At 44.2% G+C, this 16,066-nt stretch overlaps 1 protein-coding gene across 4 annotated transcripts in view; it reads left to right on the forward strand.

The window, feature by feature from the left end:
* arap2 (ArfGAP with RhoGAP domain, ankyrin repeat and PH domain 2) overlaps positions 1 to 15,815 on the forward strand; it is a 56,128-nt gene extending 40,313 nt beyond the window's left edge. For all 4 annotated transcript variants that reach the window (XM_077499305.1, XM_077499307.1, XM_077499308.1 and 1 more), the window contains 18 exons: positions 1,164 to 1,308; positions 4,746 to 4,848; positions 5,097 to 5,292; positions 6,298 to 6,361; positions 6,446 to 6,609; positions 6,692 to 6,904; positions 7,354 to 7,459; positions 7,620 to 7,767; positions 8,274 to 8,351; positions 8,966 to 9,040; positions 9,268 to 9,385; positions 10,514 to 10,642; positions 10,946 to 11,082; positions 11,843 to 11,925; positions 12,755 to 12,790; positions 12,860 to 12,923; positions 14,554 to 14,661; positions 14,899 to 15,815. In XM_077499305.1, coding sequence (XP_077355431.1) covers positions 1,164 to 1,308; positions 4,746 to 4,848; positions 5,097 to 5,292; positions 6,298 to 6,361; positions 6,446 to 6,609; positions 6,692 to 6,904; positions 7,354 to 7,459; positions 7,620 to 7,767; positions 8,274 to 8,351; positions 8,966 to 9,040; positions 9,268 to 9,385; positions 10,514 to 10,642; positions 10,946 to 11,082; positions 11,843 to 11,925; positions 12,755 to 12,790; positions 12,860 to 12,923; positions 14,554 to 14,661; positions 14,899 to 15,159 — 2,228 coding nt within the window. In that variant the 3' untranslated portion in view covers positions 15,160 to 15,815. The remainder of the gene's footprint in view (positions 1 to 1,163; positions 1,309 to 4,745; positions 4,849 to 5,096; positions 5,293 to 6,297; positions 6,362 to 6,445; positions 6,610 to 6,691; positions 6,905 to 7,353; positions 7,460 to 7,619; positions 7,768 to 8,273; positions 8,352 to 8,965; positions 9,041 to 9,267; positions 9,386 to 10,513; positions 10,643 to 10,945; positions 11,083 to 11,842; positions 11,926 to 12,754; positions 12,791 to 12,859; positions 12,924 to 14,553; positions 14,662 to 14,898) is intronic.
* Positions 15,816 to 16,066: the final 251 nt, after the last annotated feature.

The following is a 16,066-nucleotide window of genomic DNA, read 5'->3' on the forward strand; positions in this document are numbered from 1 at the left end:
GCTGCTGTTTGTGTTTTATTCTCAAAGAAAATATTTTTTTTTCTCCTTTTTTTGAAAGCCCACAGCGAGTTGCCATGTTGCACTTTTCACGTCTGTCCTATTTCGACACGGAAACGCGCAAAAGAGCCACGCTGAGGAGCGGCGCAAGGGTGAATGGCGTCCTTGTGCTTCTCGCATCCTTTCCCTTGAAAACGCCACTTTTATTGGGACGCCATCCGCTTCTTCACAAGAAGAATTAGCATATTCATGAGATGATGACAGTGGAAAGTTTGGGGCGACGGGTGGCGCGCCGGGTTTGTTTTGCTCTGTGTGAGCGTGTTTGTTTGCTGCACAACAAAGAAAGAAAGAAACAGATGGCACGGTGACTTTGAAAATCCAAAATTAGGTACGTTTGCATGAACTTCATTCTCATTGGATGTGTAATTCGCCCGGTCGGAAAAGACAATGCGCTTTTGATATGGAGCAGCAGCGGAATCGAGTTACGTCGATTCAAAAGTCATTTTTTCCGGGGGGCCAATTTTGCTTTAAAAATAGATGCGGTGCATTTACAACCAGAATTTAGAATAATAATATGACGTTACAGTCACATATGTCTTGATTTTCTGTGGTCCTGTGTGCGAAGCATCTACACAATTCGTCTCGCATGTATACGATCATGAAGCCATGTTACATAAATGACTGCATTCGATATTTTGTGAAAACGAGGCGAGCCTGTTGGAGCTCCTCATCTCACAAAGATCTCTCCTTTGTTTCCCCCCAAACGATGATGTAACGTCATTGCCGTGCGTAATAAATGAGAATATTAATTTCGCCACAAATGTCAACTTGATGCTTCATGTTTCAAGTGGGATGAAATGAAAGTCACATATAAAACCACACCTGTTACTCGAAACAGCTTTGCCGATTCACGTACGTCTCCCGAGTAATACAAAAATTCGGATACGTATATGAAAGCGAGCCAGGTCGAATATGAAAACATCGGAGTTGAGCCGTTCAGACTGACACAAAAAGAAAGTCAGATAGAGGTCAAATTTGGGCAAAGAAATGTGGGTCGCATTTGCCTTTTGTCCGACTCAAGTCGATTCGTGTGACTCGCGTCGGCCACTTGTGAACATAATGAGTGAAGGCGGTATTTGTTTCAGATTTTTTTCTTTTTTTTCCAGAGCCGATGCGTCGCTGGTGCACGCTGGAGGGCAACTTCTTGACGTACTACGAGAGCACGCAGAGTCCAACGGCGGTCGGCAGGCTGGCGGTCGCCGACATCGTCTCGCTGGCCATCAGCAACTCGGAGACGATGACCGTCGGAGGGTAAAATAAGACACGTTGGTTCATATCACAAATCTTTTTTCTTTACAATCAACTATTTAGTCAACTATAACATTTATAAAAAGTATCAAATGATTCCGAAAATATACAAGAATCACTGAGTTGGAATAAATCGGCTTGTAGAAACTTGTGGCTTAATTCACCAAATAAATCGTTTTTTAAGGAATAAAATCATACATTTGTTAATATGGACATTTATGTATATGAAATATTTCAAAGAATTTGATGTATATTTTATTCATCTCAAACAAATGTAAATGTAGATTTGACCAATCTTCTTTCGTTGTTTATGATAAATCAACCAACAAATATTTTAAATATATAATTGCATTAAAAAAATGAGTAAAAATAAACTTATTTTAAGAAATAATGATTAAATTATTGTACCTATAAAATGTGTGCTCGTTTTAAGTGCATTAGGTGATTTAATTAGGATTAATAATGACTGAAAAAAAATGTGAAAGGAACTTATAAAATCCAACAGGTTAATGAAAAAAAAAACAAACAAACATTTTCTGAAATCAGTTTTCGGAAAGTGACAGACCGGATTAAGGAACGCGTCGGTCCGCATGTGGTCCGCATGTGGCCCGCAGGCTCCACGTTTCCCACCCCCCTTCTCAGGCCTGATGGACATTCTCAGCAATTGAATCGGCAAATTTCCGGAGCGCACTTGGAAGCGTTTCTTCTCATTTATTGGGCTGCAGCAGAATTGACTGCCTATGTAAATCACTATATCCCGCCAATGCCCCCCCCCAAATAAACACAGACTTGTGTGAGATTTTTCCTCCACGCGACGCTTGTTGCATTAGCATAACTACCGCCGGCGCATGATTCACTTTAACGCTGACCTATCAGCGCTTTACGATTGCCGTATTTCCTGTTTACTTTGGCAAACCGTCCTAAAGTTTCCCTCCCTCCGCTTCTGCCCTCCCACTGGCATTCAGTTAAAAAGTTTGCTCCCGCAGCAAACTTTTTTTTATTTTTTTATTCTTTCTCCTGGAAGTGGAGCAAAGAAAGAAGCAAGGAACCTCGTCAGAGGTGGTAACGGTGTAAAGCAGACAATCGTACTACAAAAAGAAGAATTTCACAACAAAATAACTTTAAGTAATCGGCATAGTGGCTTTTCCACAGATGATAAAAGACATGGCAGCATATCACAGTAGAAAACAAAGGTAGTAAATTGCCTGTAAGATCCTGGCTATTGGGAAAGTAGTCATTTTTTTGTCCTGGTCTATTTCCGCTGATGAATTTGAACACATGCGGATGAGCGTTTCCCATCGGCAGTCTATCGGTGCAGCGCCGTTAAAAAGTGTGCGTTTGGCTCATTTTTTTGCACGCCTTTGAATGAAAGCTCGGACCCTGATGCAAACCTTCAATGAATATTACAAATCCACTTCACAGGCACTCATGCATAGGAAGCATGTTGGCTGCTGATAAATTTTTTTTTTTCCCCCTTTTTGCCTCAAAGCATTCGTCTTTTTAAAGCAGTCGATTGTGACCTTCAGACTCTTTAAAAACCTTGTAAAGCGACCTTTTTTTTTCTCCTCGCATTCGGTCGACGGATTTTCACGGCGCCGGCGGCCTGCGACAAATGTGAGCCGTCGACAACGTGTGGCGTTTCCTTCTCTAGCAACACGATGGGCAAATAATTGGGATGAATGCGGGATGGAAGCGTCACTTTGACCTATGGAGAATTCACGGGAGTCCTTCTTAACCTGGCCCGCACGGTGGCCGGGTGGTTAGCACGTCCGCCTCCCAGTTCTGAGGACTCGGGTTCGAGTCCAGGCTCCGGCCTACCTGGGTGGAGTTCGCATGTTCTGCGTGGGTCTTCTCCGGGTACTCCGCTCTCCTCCCACATTCCAAAGACACGCATGGCAGGTTGATTGGATGCTCCCAATTGTCTCGATGTGAGCGTGGATGCTTGTTCTTCTCTGTGTGCCCTGCGATTGGCTGGCAACCAGTCCAGGGTGTCCCCCGCCTGCTGCCCAGAGCCAGCTGAGATAGGCTCCAGCACCCCCTGCGACCCTATTGAGGAGCAAGCGGTTGTGAAGATGGATGGATGGTTCTTAACCTGGGTTCGAACGAACTGCATGGAGACGGAATCTTTTACATGCTCGCTAAAGCTGACATTTAAATATTTAGCGCTCGCAATATACCTAACTTGTGCTCACATATTCTGCTCTGTGGTCCACAGCCGGTCCCGTCTTCTCAGTTGTCTCATTCCGATGGCAGCATTTGACCATGGCTCGCCCCTCAGGCCCCGCCCCCTCCCTCCCGTCTGCGCACCTGCTGAGGAGGCGTCGCCGGGTTAGAGCAGGGCGGCGTCAACACGCCTTCCCCTGACGCTCGGCACGGAACGGGCCGACTCGGTGCACTCCCACGAGCTCCCGCTCGGCAGTTAACCGCCAGGAGAACTCGAACGCGACCTCTGACCTTTCGCATAGGAGGCGAGATTGGGTGGGATTTATTTATTTTTTGCTCCTGATTGCTTCCAGATATCCAGGAAGCCTCAATCATGACATAAGTACATTTTTTTTTTGTAATTTTGGCCGCAATATTTATGTCACAGCAGAAATGACTGAATTGAGACAATCGTATTCTAATTAGTGGCCACAAGTTCGGTATACAATGCGCACAAAATATGCAAATTAATTCCCGTTTGCTAAACATATTGAGCGGTTAGGTAAGCAACCAATTCGTATCTTGTCGAGTCTGTCGTGCCCAATTTGTGCATTTTGTCCCCATAAAATACACATTTTGGGACAAAAATTAGGTGCATGGCATAAAAATGAATTGGTAAGTAGTTGGGGCAAGCAGCAAAATAGTGTTTTTTTTTACACAATTTGTAGTCATGAAAGATCAAATTAATTGATAATCATTTAATAATTGATGAATCATTTAGAGACATTCTTTAGTACAAAATGGTCCAAATCTTTGGAATTTGAGACTTTCTTCAGTAAAGATTTCTGTAATTCTCCATGAAAGCAGAATTCTTATCTTTGTCTTGAATCCAAATCAAACTTTTGAAAAGCTCGACTTTAACTTGATTGCTATTTTCACAGATTTCTCCGACCAAACTGCTAACTTGAATTGTGATCAATTGGCGAATTTTCTGCACTGACAATTTGAAATTAAGTTCCGTGGTCGATATCTGATTCATCGACAAATTGAGATAATTGTCAGTTGCAGCACTAATACGAAAAAAAATATGACATACTTGAAAATACATAATACAGATTCCACCAAGTCATTCAGCAATTTTCATGATAACGAAAAGAGGACTTGCCATTGGTCTAGCAGTAAACTGGGCGGGGTTATTCTGCTGGACCTTCGCTTCCTGCTGTATGCATTTCAATTGTGAATATGCGCACGTTGCCGCTGGCTGGATGTTTTCTAGCGAGCTGCGTTTTCTCCGGCAGTGCCGTGTTCACGGTGGAGGTGTTCCTGCGCTCGGCGCGGGCGCTGGTCATCGGTGCAGACACGCAGGAAACGCGACGTGATTGGATCCAGGCGCTGACCAAGGTCAGAGCCTTGAATTTTTTTTTTTTTTTTTTCCGTGAGCGCTCGGTTGTTTTCATCTCGTTCTTCATGGCACTCTGCCGAAATCGCCTCCTCCACAAAAGTGCCACCTCTCTACTTTAGTCCTCGTTGGATGGTAGGCGGTATGTCCATATGCTTCTCCATCTGTGTCACAGTAAACACAGTAGCAGGAAGGTGATGAGCATGTCATGAGGTGATTTTTATTTATTTTTTGTTTTTCTTCCCACTAGTGCTCGGTGGCGCCCAAAGCAGATCTGGTGCAGGAGAACAGCGAGCTGATTGGCCGACTCCTCTACAAGGAGGGTCACGACCTTTACCACTGGAGGACGGGTTGGTTCATCCTGGCCGGATCCGTCCTGCATTTTGGCCCCTGCGACAAGGAGGGAGACGAGGAAGTGCTTCGTCTCAAACAGCTGCAAGAGCTAAGTAAGTTTTCAAAACGTACATTTTCTCAAGTGTTTTTCCTATTTTTCTTCTACTCTTTGTTTTGGGATGGATGCATCTACTTCCACGTAATTCATCTCATTCACATCATTCCAATTTCTAAAGTTCGCGCCTTGCAGGCCATCATTTTTCTCATTCCAAAAGTTTTGCCAGAATGTAACTTTGTCAATCAAAAAAAAAAATCCCCATTCATTCCCGATGGGACATTCAACATTGCTCCCGTGAAATTCCAAACATTCACCTCATTCAGTTGACCTTGGGAAGACATTTCAACTTTCCAAAAATTCCAAGTGACAAAAATGCAACATTTTCACCACTAAAAAATTCCCACCATTAAATGAACAAACCAGATAGACATCATTGGTGCCATTTCAAATTCAAAACATTCGGCACATTTCGTTTGCCTCGTCAACAATCTCCAACATGGCAAAAGAGCGACCCCAATCATTCCCATTCCACATCATTTCATTCATCATCATTGCGCATGCATCTGTATTTTTTCATCCAACATTGACAGAAATTGCGAATAATTTAATTTAATTTTCCAAGTTTTCAGAACGGCGAGCTGTTGTCGCAGTGACGTCTTCCGGCTGTTGTGCCTTTGCCTGAAAATTGCCACAAGCAAACAGTCCCCTGCGAGACGGCTTAAGTGGAGCTTTTAATAGGCCGCAAATGAGATCTGTATAACCCCCGCAGCACAAAATGGCCTAATCCGCTTATGCTTTAAGAGACTCTGTGATTAACTGTGCGAACTCTCTGATGACTTTGACATTTTTATACATTGTGTTATCGACAAACACTGAAAGTAAGCAATCGGGAGGATCCTCGTTCTGTGTTTCAGTGTTTCCACGTGGTCCGAATCCCCGAGGTGGCGGACTGGACTTGTGTGACCTGACTTGAGTCAGATGAAAGGAGGCAATTTTCGGGCTTGGAACTTGCCGTACGTCAACGCTTGCCTTCTCACTTGTTGCCTTTTCTCATCCTCAGCTGTCACCACCCACACGGAGGGCGAGGAAAAGATTGAAGTGCTGCTGATGGTGGAGAGCGGAAGGCACGTCAGCGTTGCAAAACCTTAGCGAGCTTCCAGCAACTATTTAGCGATCAAACGATTGAGCCGTTTTTGATCTTTGAACAGAACCGTTTACGTCCACGGTTTCAACACGCTGGACTTTGCGCTGTGGCTTTCAGCCATCACGCAGGCCGCCGGCACTGACGGCAAAGCGCTGGACGACCAGCAGCTGACCAAAAATGGCGTCCCCATCGTGGTGGAGCGTTGCGTGGCGTTTGTCACGCAGTACGGTGAGTGGAAACGCGCTCAAGAGGGAGAGGACGACGTCTTCACGTCTTCACGTCTTCACGTCTTCACGTCTTCACGTGACAGGTTTGTGCCACGAGGGCGTCTACCGGCGGCCGGGCCATCCCGAGCGGGTGGCCCGACTCCTGGACGAGTTCACGCTGGACGCCCGCAATGTCAAACTGAGGGAGAAGGAGCGCCACCTGGAGGACGTGACGGACACTCTGAAGAGCTTCTTGTCGCAAGCGGAAGACGCGCTGCTGACAAAGGAGCTTTATCCATACTGGGTGTCGGCTTTGGGTATGTGCGTTTGGCATTATTTGTTTTGTCGGCGTGTTAGTTCACCTACACAATACAATTCACAATTTTACAATTTGCATATTTTAGGACTGGTTGAATCAGTTCCAACTTAAGCTCGTTGCTACTACATTTTCTTCACAATTGCAAAATGAAGGCAAATCATGAAGCTTTTACTTGCGTTTACCTCTCATTTTCACATTTTTTTTTTTTGAATGATTCAAACCATTCCAACTTTAAGCTGTCAGATCATTTTGCATAATTCCAGATTTTTTCATTCAGCATTTCACCATCCGCAGACTCGGTAAAAAAAAAATCCATGTCCAGAAAGTAAAAAGTCTGCCACAGTTTGGCTTTAGCTAGCTAGCTAAAGCCGAAACTCCGACATGGTTTTTACTTTCTAGATCTGGCATATGGCTTGTTTGTGTTTCTTTTTTTGTGTTTTTTTGTAGATGAGGAGGACGAGAGCCTGAGAGTAAAAAAGTACTCGACTTTTATTGAAAGTCTGCCTCAAACCAACAGGGCAACCCTTGATGCTTTGCTCCAACACCTTTACAGGTATTTGGTCCTTTCAAATTCTGTGGCACTTTGCTCATTGTGAAAGTGTCGTCGTGTTGGCAGAATTTTCACCAACATTTCCTGATCATCTCTAACGACCATCAGTTGAAATTGCAAACGGACTCTGAATCGAGCCCCTCGCGTGGTCTTGTTCCTTCAGGATTCAGCAATGTTGTCACCTCAACCAGATGCCAAGTGAAAAACTGGCCTCCGTCTTCTCCTCCTGCTTGTTCCAGACGCAGGGACAAACTCGGCAGGAGGTCCGCGTGGTCCGCGACCTCATCGACAACTACGTTACGCTCTTCAGTGTAAGCCCCAAACAGGACTAGTTACTTGCGTTGACTAGTATATGGCCCATATTTGTTGTTGACAAGAGAATGAAAGCTTGACAAAGTATTTTATTCGACAGCTACAACAGATATCAAATGCGTGCTTATTTTGGATTTAAACGTGAGCTAATGCTGAAAGTCGAGCTGTCATCAATTCCAATTAAAAATTGGAATTGACTGACAGCTCGAATATATGAACAGCGTGTGTCTGTGCATGTGTTTATAATGTGGGCATTAATTGAGTTGGTTACATTAAAAATGGTATGACTGTAAAAAACATGAAATTAGATTTGCTGATTCTTGCAGTAACCTTGAATTGAAAATCACAATTGACTTTGTTTTTCTTCTGCCACAAACATGAAGCATGGAAATTGTTTTTTTTTTTGGTTATTTTTTTTTTTCCAGGCGAGTGTTTTCTTCAATGTCCTCACTGTTTTCTCCTGAAGCGACTCTGAATTGATTCTGGACTCGTGCGCTTCCAACAGGTCAATGAAGAGCAGGTGCAACAGATGGCGAGGGAGAATCGTTTCATCAGCCGCTGGAATGACAAAAAGGACACCGCGGTAAGTCAATCCCAGCAAACGGAAATTTTGTTTGCGCGCGCCGATTGATTTGCGCGCATGCGTCGGATCATTCCGCACCGATGACCGTTTTGTTCCTGTTAACCGATTTTTTTGCAGTGACATCACGCCTGGAGAAGAAAAATGACATTCCATAAAATCTTTTCCCATCAAACATAACTGAAACTTGGTACTGAATATTTGACTTTGAATTGTTTTAAATCTGGCAATTTTTTTTCTGGTGTTTTGGAGATGACCTTTGCGTCCAGACTGCAAAGAAAAAATAAATGGCACTTGATGAACCAGCCAATTTTTTTATTTCAGCCTCATGCCAATTCGGATATTTTGCAGAACAAAATGACTTCATTTCATATATATATATATATATTATATTTTATATAACTTTTTTTTTTTCAATAAAGATATGAATTACAAGCAGAACAAATGGCTCTTTTGCAATATTTTGTCCTTATTTGTTAGGCAGAGTGAAAAATGTCTAAAAATCATCCCTCCACCTGTTTACAAAAAAACAAAAAGCAACTGTCCAACCAACCAGTAAATCAATCAATCTGATCCTAACCAAATAATATTTTTCCATCTTGTATTTGTGGCTGCAGTTCTCACCAGCTGGCGATTTGATCTTTGAGGTGTACGTGGAAAAGCGAGGGCCGGAAAATTGCTGCTTAATGAAGGTGCGTATGATGTCACGACTCGTACCGATATGCTGTGGCCATTTTGGACGCATACAGCTCATTTGTAATTGCATTCCGTCAACTTGAAACGTGTACAAACAGCCGTTCGGAACGAGTCAACATGATCACATCGTTTTCATCATCCACAATAACTCTTGTTTGTATTCCGTACGCCAAAGTCGATCTGTGAAGTGTCATTTTGTGAGTGCGATCATGCATCCGGCCAGGTTTGTCCCTCCATGCGCTCGGCGGAGCTGGCCGAGACGGCGCTGAGCATGCGCAACATCCCCTTCAACGCTGGCGATGCGTGGACCACCTTTGAAGTCATCGAAAACGGAGAGTTGCGTAAGTTATTTCCAACCTGAACGGAAAACATCTTAGTGCTCATCAAAATCTACATTTCCATCAATTGAACTTAAGGCTTTGAGAATGGACAAAGACTTGAAAAAAAAGTTTGTTGTCAGCTCGTTTTCTTCAAGAATATGTCACAGTATTGCATAAGAACACATTTCATTCAGTCATTCTTTCGCATACCACTAGAGGGAGTCGGTCATCCTCACGGGGTTTGTTTTGTTTTGCTACTTGCGGTCAAGTTTGGACTCTGATGACTGGATGTCCGAAGTTTACTCTTTGTCTTGGGATGAGAACGTTCATCTTGCGGCGTCGATTCGTTAATTCCCTCGTCATGGGCCGTCGTTTTCTTTTATCCTCCTGGCACACGCCAGCCAAGGAGAGTTGACCCACTTCCTCTGGCATTATTATGCCGGCGGAGTTGCGCCGGGCTCGGTTGTGAAGTTGCTGAGCCGGCGACCCGCCTCCACTGCCGCGCTTCACGCAAAGTGTGTTTCCCTCACCGCGAGGTCCTTCCAAAAAAATCGCGCATCCGAAGCGGGAGCAAGATTTTCTCGGCGTTTTAGCAGGCTGAACGATAACTTGATATGATTCTGTATCATATTCCATATGAATGTTTTGTTTTGTCATAAGAAGGCCTAAAGCCGTGTTTAGAACACTTGTAGTAATAATAATAATCTTCTCTATTTTTATTCCCAAAAAGTTTGTAAATTGCTGGAATTTTGCAGCCTTCCTCCACAAGCCATAAAAATGTCATTTTTTTGGAGGATGTCTGGAGCTAATATTTGTCTGCCGAAATCCCAAAGACGATAAAGCCGCCGCTCTGAATATCTTTTTACCTCCCCAGGTTGTGAATAACTCGGGAGTGCGCCGATAGCGTTGCGCCCCGTTCACCAATTAGGAGGAGATAATAGGCCTATTTTGCACATGAGTGTGTTTTGATAATCATATCTTGATCCTCTCAAGATAACTTCCCTGCCGCTAAAATAAGGAGAACAACAGCATCGTTTTGTTTTGCCGTTAATTGCAATTAGTGCAGGCGTTTACCGCCTGAGGCTGCCCTTGTTTTTGCCGTCGCAAACGATTTCTTCCCCTTGTTTGCCTTGCTTGCGTTTTGGGCAGAGCGGCCGTTGCACCACAGCGAGAAGATTCTCGAGCAAGTGTTGGAGTGGAGCACGCTGGACTGCCCCAGTTCCGCTTTTCTGCTTTTGAAGAAGTTCGCCGGGGCCAAAAGAGACACGGACCATAAAGGTACGGCACAAGTCCGACCCTGGAACGTCACTTGTTCCATTTTTCATTGTGTATTCGTGTTGACGGTGAGCCAAGATTACAAAAGTTTTGGATTTGTCATTAGTTGTTTGTATTTTGCTTTGACCTTTTTTTTGACTTTCAATTCGCTTTAATGTTGGGTTTTAAGGCTTTGATTCAGTTAAGTGTTGATTAGTTTTAGCATTAGTTTTATTTGTCTTATTTAAGCACATGCAGACAAGCGTCCGTTTTCTGCACTTTTGATGGTTTGTCGTGGCTAACTGCCATTCCCGTTTTCCTCCAAAGTCGAGTCCAATCAGCTGGTGAAAAGCGACCATTTGAAGTTCAACGACGGCTGCTCCAAGCTGCTCTCCGGGCACAAGTTCCAGGACAAATTTGTGGTGCTGCGTGCCCAGAAGCTGCTGCTCTTCAGAGATATCAAAGTCAGCACACGTTTTCATTTCCCGCCTAATCTCACGCCGCATCGCCGGTAAACAGTCGCCTCGTGGCGGATTTTCACATTCAAACACAGCGCGCCGACTTCCACCTGCGCTAGCTACTTTATTTCAAAAAAAAAAAAACTCACCTAAATTCTCACGGCTTCATTTCCCCGGTGACAGTGAAGTGTCAATTTCCCCCAGTTTTCGGATGAAGTCGCGAAAATGAGACAAAGAATTCCTGCTGACTTTCCATAAAAAGAAAAAAAAAAAAACCCAGTGCTTTGGAGATTTGGCAGGACCGGCAGGCGAGCGTTCCCTGGAGGTTTTTTTCTTCTCGCCGCGTATCTGCAGTTGAAACGTGGGATTTGTAAAGGCGTGTGAGGAAGTGTTAATAATTGATGAAGGTGCCGGAATTCTGGCGGGAGCGAGGATGGTAACGGTGGCGGAAAAGATGGCGCTTCCGCCCAAGGTTTCTCCTGATTCCACAATGCGGATAATTCCCACGCCAAATTACAAGCGGCGCTTAATTGATATTCTTTGGCCTCCGCGATAATTGCCAGGTTGGCGTTGAATGCAAATTGTGCCGCGTGATTGGTTGGGAGGACGATGCGGCCTTGCTGTCGATTGTCGTGCTGACGTACCGTTCACGATAGTTTTCTTTGGAATCTCTCGAGACGATGTTTTTCCTTTTACTTCCTGTGCTCCATGTTTAGCGTCCGAGTTTGAAGTTTGACTTGTCCAACTTTGTCTGTGTGTTTGTTAGACCACAAAAGCCGAGAAGGAGATTCATCTCAAGGCTGCCAAATGTTACCTGGGCCTGAAGAAGAAGCTGAAGCCTCCGAGCAGGTTAAAAAACCCCCAAAAAATGGCTGGCTTTGAATCATCGCTGACGATTGCTCCCGCGGTTGGAATGGCAGCGATGTTTTTTTTTTTTTTGTGTGTGAATCACGCAACACGGGGGCGGAGTGGCTGGCTATAGGAGTGGGAGAAAAAAACAAAAAAAAAAGAGTGATCCAGCGCAGTGTCGTCGATAGACTGTCGAGTGGGCTGCGGGATGCGCTGAAATGAAGACGAGGAAAGCGAGAGCGCGGCGGCGAGGGTGAGAGGAGGAGCAGAGCGCCAGCACCTCATTAGGCCGAGATCTCGCCGCCTGCGTGTGCGCGAGAGGCCGCCTCAACTCACTGCGGCGCTGCTCCAGGCTTTGCTCCTCCTCCGCTCCTCTTAAGCCGGGGGAAGTCTTCCCTCCTCCACCTCATTAGTTGCTTTCGCACCTAAAGCAGACTTGAACACGCGTGTTCAGACATATGCAATTTCTGCAACTGGAAATTGGAATCATTTGCAGTTTTTTTGCGTTCATTTTCTGATTTGTGTTTATCAAACCCTATAGGAAATATACAGACGATTTTTTTTTTCATTTAATTTAATTTTGGTTATTATTATTTCAACTTTTTTTTTTCCTCATGTGGTGTTATTTATTTCTTTATTTATTTAAGGTGGAAAATGAATATTTTGATGATTATATGAAGTATTATTTGGGTGCAACATCCAATTTAGTAGCTGGTGCGTTGGTGGTGTTCTTTCCACATGACAACACAAAGTCCAACCTTCCATGCTTATTAACAATATACAATATGTACATGAAAAGTTTTGTGTGCTTTACGTCATTTTTCAACAGCTGGGGCTTTACTGTGTACACGGAGAAGCAACAGTGGTGAGTAAGCTCAGCGTTGAAAAAGTCGCGTGACTGTCGGAGCGATCTTCAGGCTGTCGTCCCTTGCAGGCATTTCTGCTGCGAGGAGAAGGAAGCGCAAGTCGGCTGGGTGAGCCACATCATCGGGATGAAGGTACATGTGGAAAAGCATCGCACCGCACACCACATGATCATCGCTCGGGAACGGATAACTTTGATCACTAACACCAATATACAATTGTCAAATGAGGTTCCAACGTATTGAAATACGTTGGAACATCGTCGCAAATAAGTTGGAACATACTCGATTGCTGTGGTCTTCAAGCGTAATACCCCATTGCATTATGGGTGAAAAAGTTCAAGTTAAGTTAAAAGTGACGAATGAACACTGTTTTTTGTCGACTTAATTTTCGAATGAATTGGTAATGTGACCCAAATGCTAAAAAAAAATAAAAAAAAATGGAGTTGTCTTTTCACTCACGCATGCGCAAATGCCCCGTTGCATTATGGGAAGCTTTGCTAACTTTGTAGCCTGCAAGTATGTTCAAACGTACTCGCCAGCCAAAACTGTTTCCTCCGCATTGGCATCTCTCCGCTTCCGTCGAGGTTTATATGCATGGTCCAAATAAATGTTTATCTTTTCACAATCTGAAAGCCAGACGATATGAGCGTGTAAATCACACCACCTCGCCGGCAAATCTTGTTGTGCTGAAATGCATCAACGGAGAGTCGTCAAGTTTTCAAGGTTGCAATCCACTCGTGAGAATAAGGTCAAGGCTACTTCATGTTGTTTTGATGCTGACGCAGCACATCCGACATCGGTGAGGAAGTTCCTGGTGTCCATCTGACGTGCTGGATTGTACACTGACTGTTTCGAAAATTTGAGAAAAATATTCAATAGCAGTGACCCGAAGTGAAATGCACGAAAATACCAGTCATCTATTTTGGAAATATCTAAAAACAGTATATTGTGTTGGAGGTACAGTATGAATCAAATGGTCATTTCTTGGCCAGATGCACACCTCTGGTTTCCTCCACAAACAGCATTTTGTTGGGAGCAGCCGTGCTTCCTTTCATGGCTCCGTGCAGACATTTGATTAGTATGAGTCCCCCGCCCGCCTTCGTTTTACGTGTTGTTTATCACAGGTGCTTACTTGTGTAAAAGCCTTTTACCGCCCTCGCAAGCAAAAAGGCCAACGTTGTCAGATGGAGATTGATCTAAAGGGGAATCCAATTTTTCGGTTTCAAAAGCGTTTCGGAGGAGCACTCAGCTGGGTGATGAATAAATCTGGCAGCGTGTCCAAATGTTTGGACATTTCTCCCGTAATCCACTTCAATCAAATAAAATGGCTCATTTTTTTTTCCAATACTCATCTGTTCTTTATCAGGACTAATTACATGATGGTTATTAGTTGTTTTTCTTGAAAACCTTTTTTTCTAAAAAATGTGTGCCTAATTTGTCCTCCATTTCCGGACTGACCTAAATAGCGGAGACGTGTTTAGGAAATTGCAAAAAAAGAAAATAAAAAATCAGACCGAACAGACTTCATCCATTTACCTGTTAGCAAGCATTGCGCCGAGACAGTTTCCATAGCAACCGAGACCGTCATTTTGTAGCAAGGTGCAATTGATGGTGGCGTGTGCGTCCAAGGACACGTCCCAGCAGCGGAGGGACAAGAAAGACGCTTTTGCCGGTCAAAAAGGTTAACGTGTTGTGGGGAAAAAACAAAAAAACCTATCGATGATCCCAAACGGTCTTTTCATCTCGTTTTGTCCGTACGCAGTTCGGCTCCGACCTCTTCTCGGACCCGGGGGACTCCACGGTTCACGCCTCCTCCAACGCGGGAACCCTGATTGACGGCAGAATGCAAAAATCGGCTTCCGGTCGAAAGGTAAGCAAGCCACACAACACAAACGGAATCAATTCAGTCTGCATTTTTTTTTCCCACACTTTGGTAACGTCAGTTCTCATAATTACAAGAAAAGCCATCAATATAAAACTATCCAATGAAAAACTGGAAGCAACAGGAAGTACGCACAATTCTACTGTGGAAATGTCGTCATACTCGTGTATCGTAAATTTGTCTCAGTAGTTGTCGGAAAAAATCATTTGTAACTTTTTCCCTCAGATGACAGACAGGAGGACTTCCCTCGCCCTCAAGAGCACCAGCGCCGACATCCCAAAACCGGCGGGTCCGCGGCGGCGTTCCGTCCTGGACCCGTGCCAGCCGTACCCGCTGGCCCCGCCCCCTTCCTCCCAAAGTAGCTTTGGGACGGCTGGCAAGAGGCCCGGCCCGGCTGGCGGAGACGGTAAGATGCCCCCAAATCTGCTGAGCGAGCTGAATTCGGTGCTGAACAAGACGGGCCGCGGCAACACCGGCACCGAGTGAGTCGTCGACTCGTGACTGTTGTGAATGGTACGTCGTGCGATTTCTTTAGGATTGTCATCCCTTCATATTGACGATGTCGAGCAAAAAAAAAAAAAAAGAACGTGGTTGGACGAATATGTGCAATATGAATTTACTTGCAGCCTGTAATGGAACGTTTGGCGTTCCGCAGGGTTCATTTCTGGGGCCTCTGCAGTTTTCATTGTATCTGTTACCGCTGGGTTACTTCTTGAGAAAACAAGTTTATCGAGTTGAGTTAAGTTGAGTTGAGTTGAGTGGTGGGTTCACCTTGAACAACCGCGAGTTCAAAAGCTCTTTGATCTATCCTGGAGATTGTCTCATTTTTTAAACTTGTATTATTATGATTGCAATCTCAAACGCGTTTCACTTCATTTTACTTGGTACCATCATCAGTCTTGAGACTCAAGATTCTATTTTGTGTTCTGAAGTGACAAATTTCATCTCGTCTGAATAAAACGATCCAAAATGTCATTGAACAATACGTGGCAGTTCAGAACGAGTCGAATCATTGAAAGAGAACCTTCGATATTTATTTTGTAATTGTTGAACCATTTTAAGCAAGCTGCATTCTTTTTTTTCTTTTTTTTTAAACTGTTGTACAAATATGGTGAAGCACATGAATAAACTCCTGGAATGAATGAATGCATGTATGAAGTCCTCAATAATGCACACAGTATGCTGAAAATGCACACGTCGGCAATTGTCACATGGCCATGAATGATTTATTTGACCGTTTTTGTGTGTGCGTGCGAGGCCTCATGCAGTGAGCCGCTTGCTCTTTCAAATCCGTAAAATCCCAACCAGGCAGTCAGCGTCTTAACTTTCACTATTTCCGTGACAGCAATCCTTGATTGTGGCACATGATTGTGCACGTTTGCTCACTTACAAA

Source organism: Festucalex cinctus, chromosome 16, assembly GCF_051991245.1.
Source record: "Festucalex cinctus isolate MCC-2025b chromosome 16, RoL_Fcin_1.0, whole genome shotgun sequence".
NCBI classification, from domain to species: domain Eukaryota; kingdom Metazoa; phylum Chordata; class Actinopteri; order Syngnathiformes; family Syngnathidae; genus Festucalex; species Festucalex cinctus.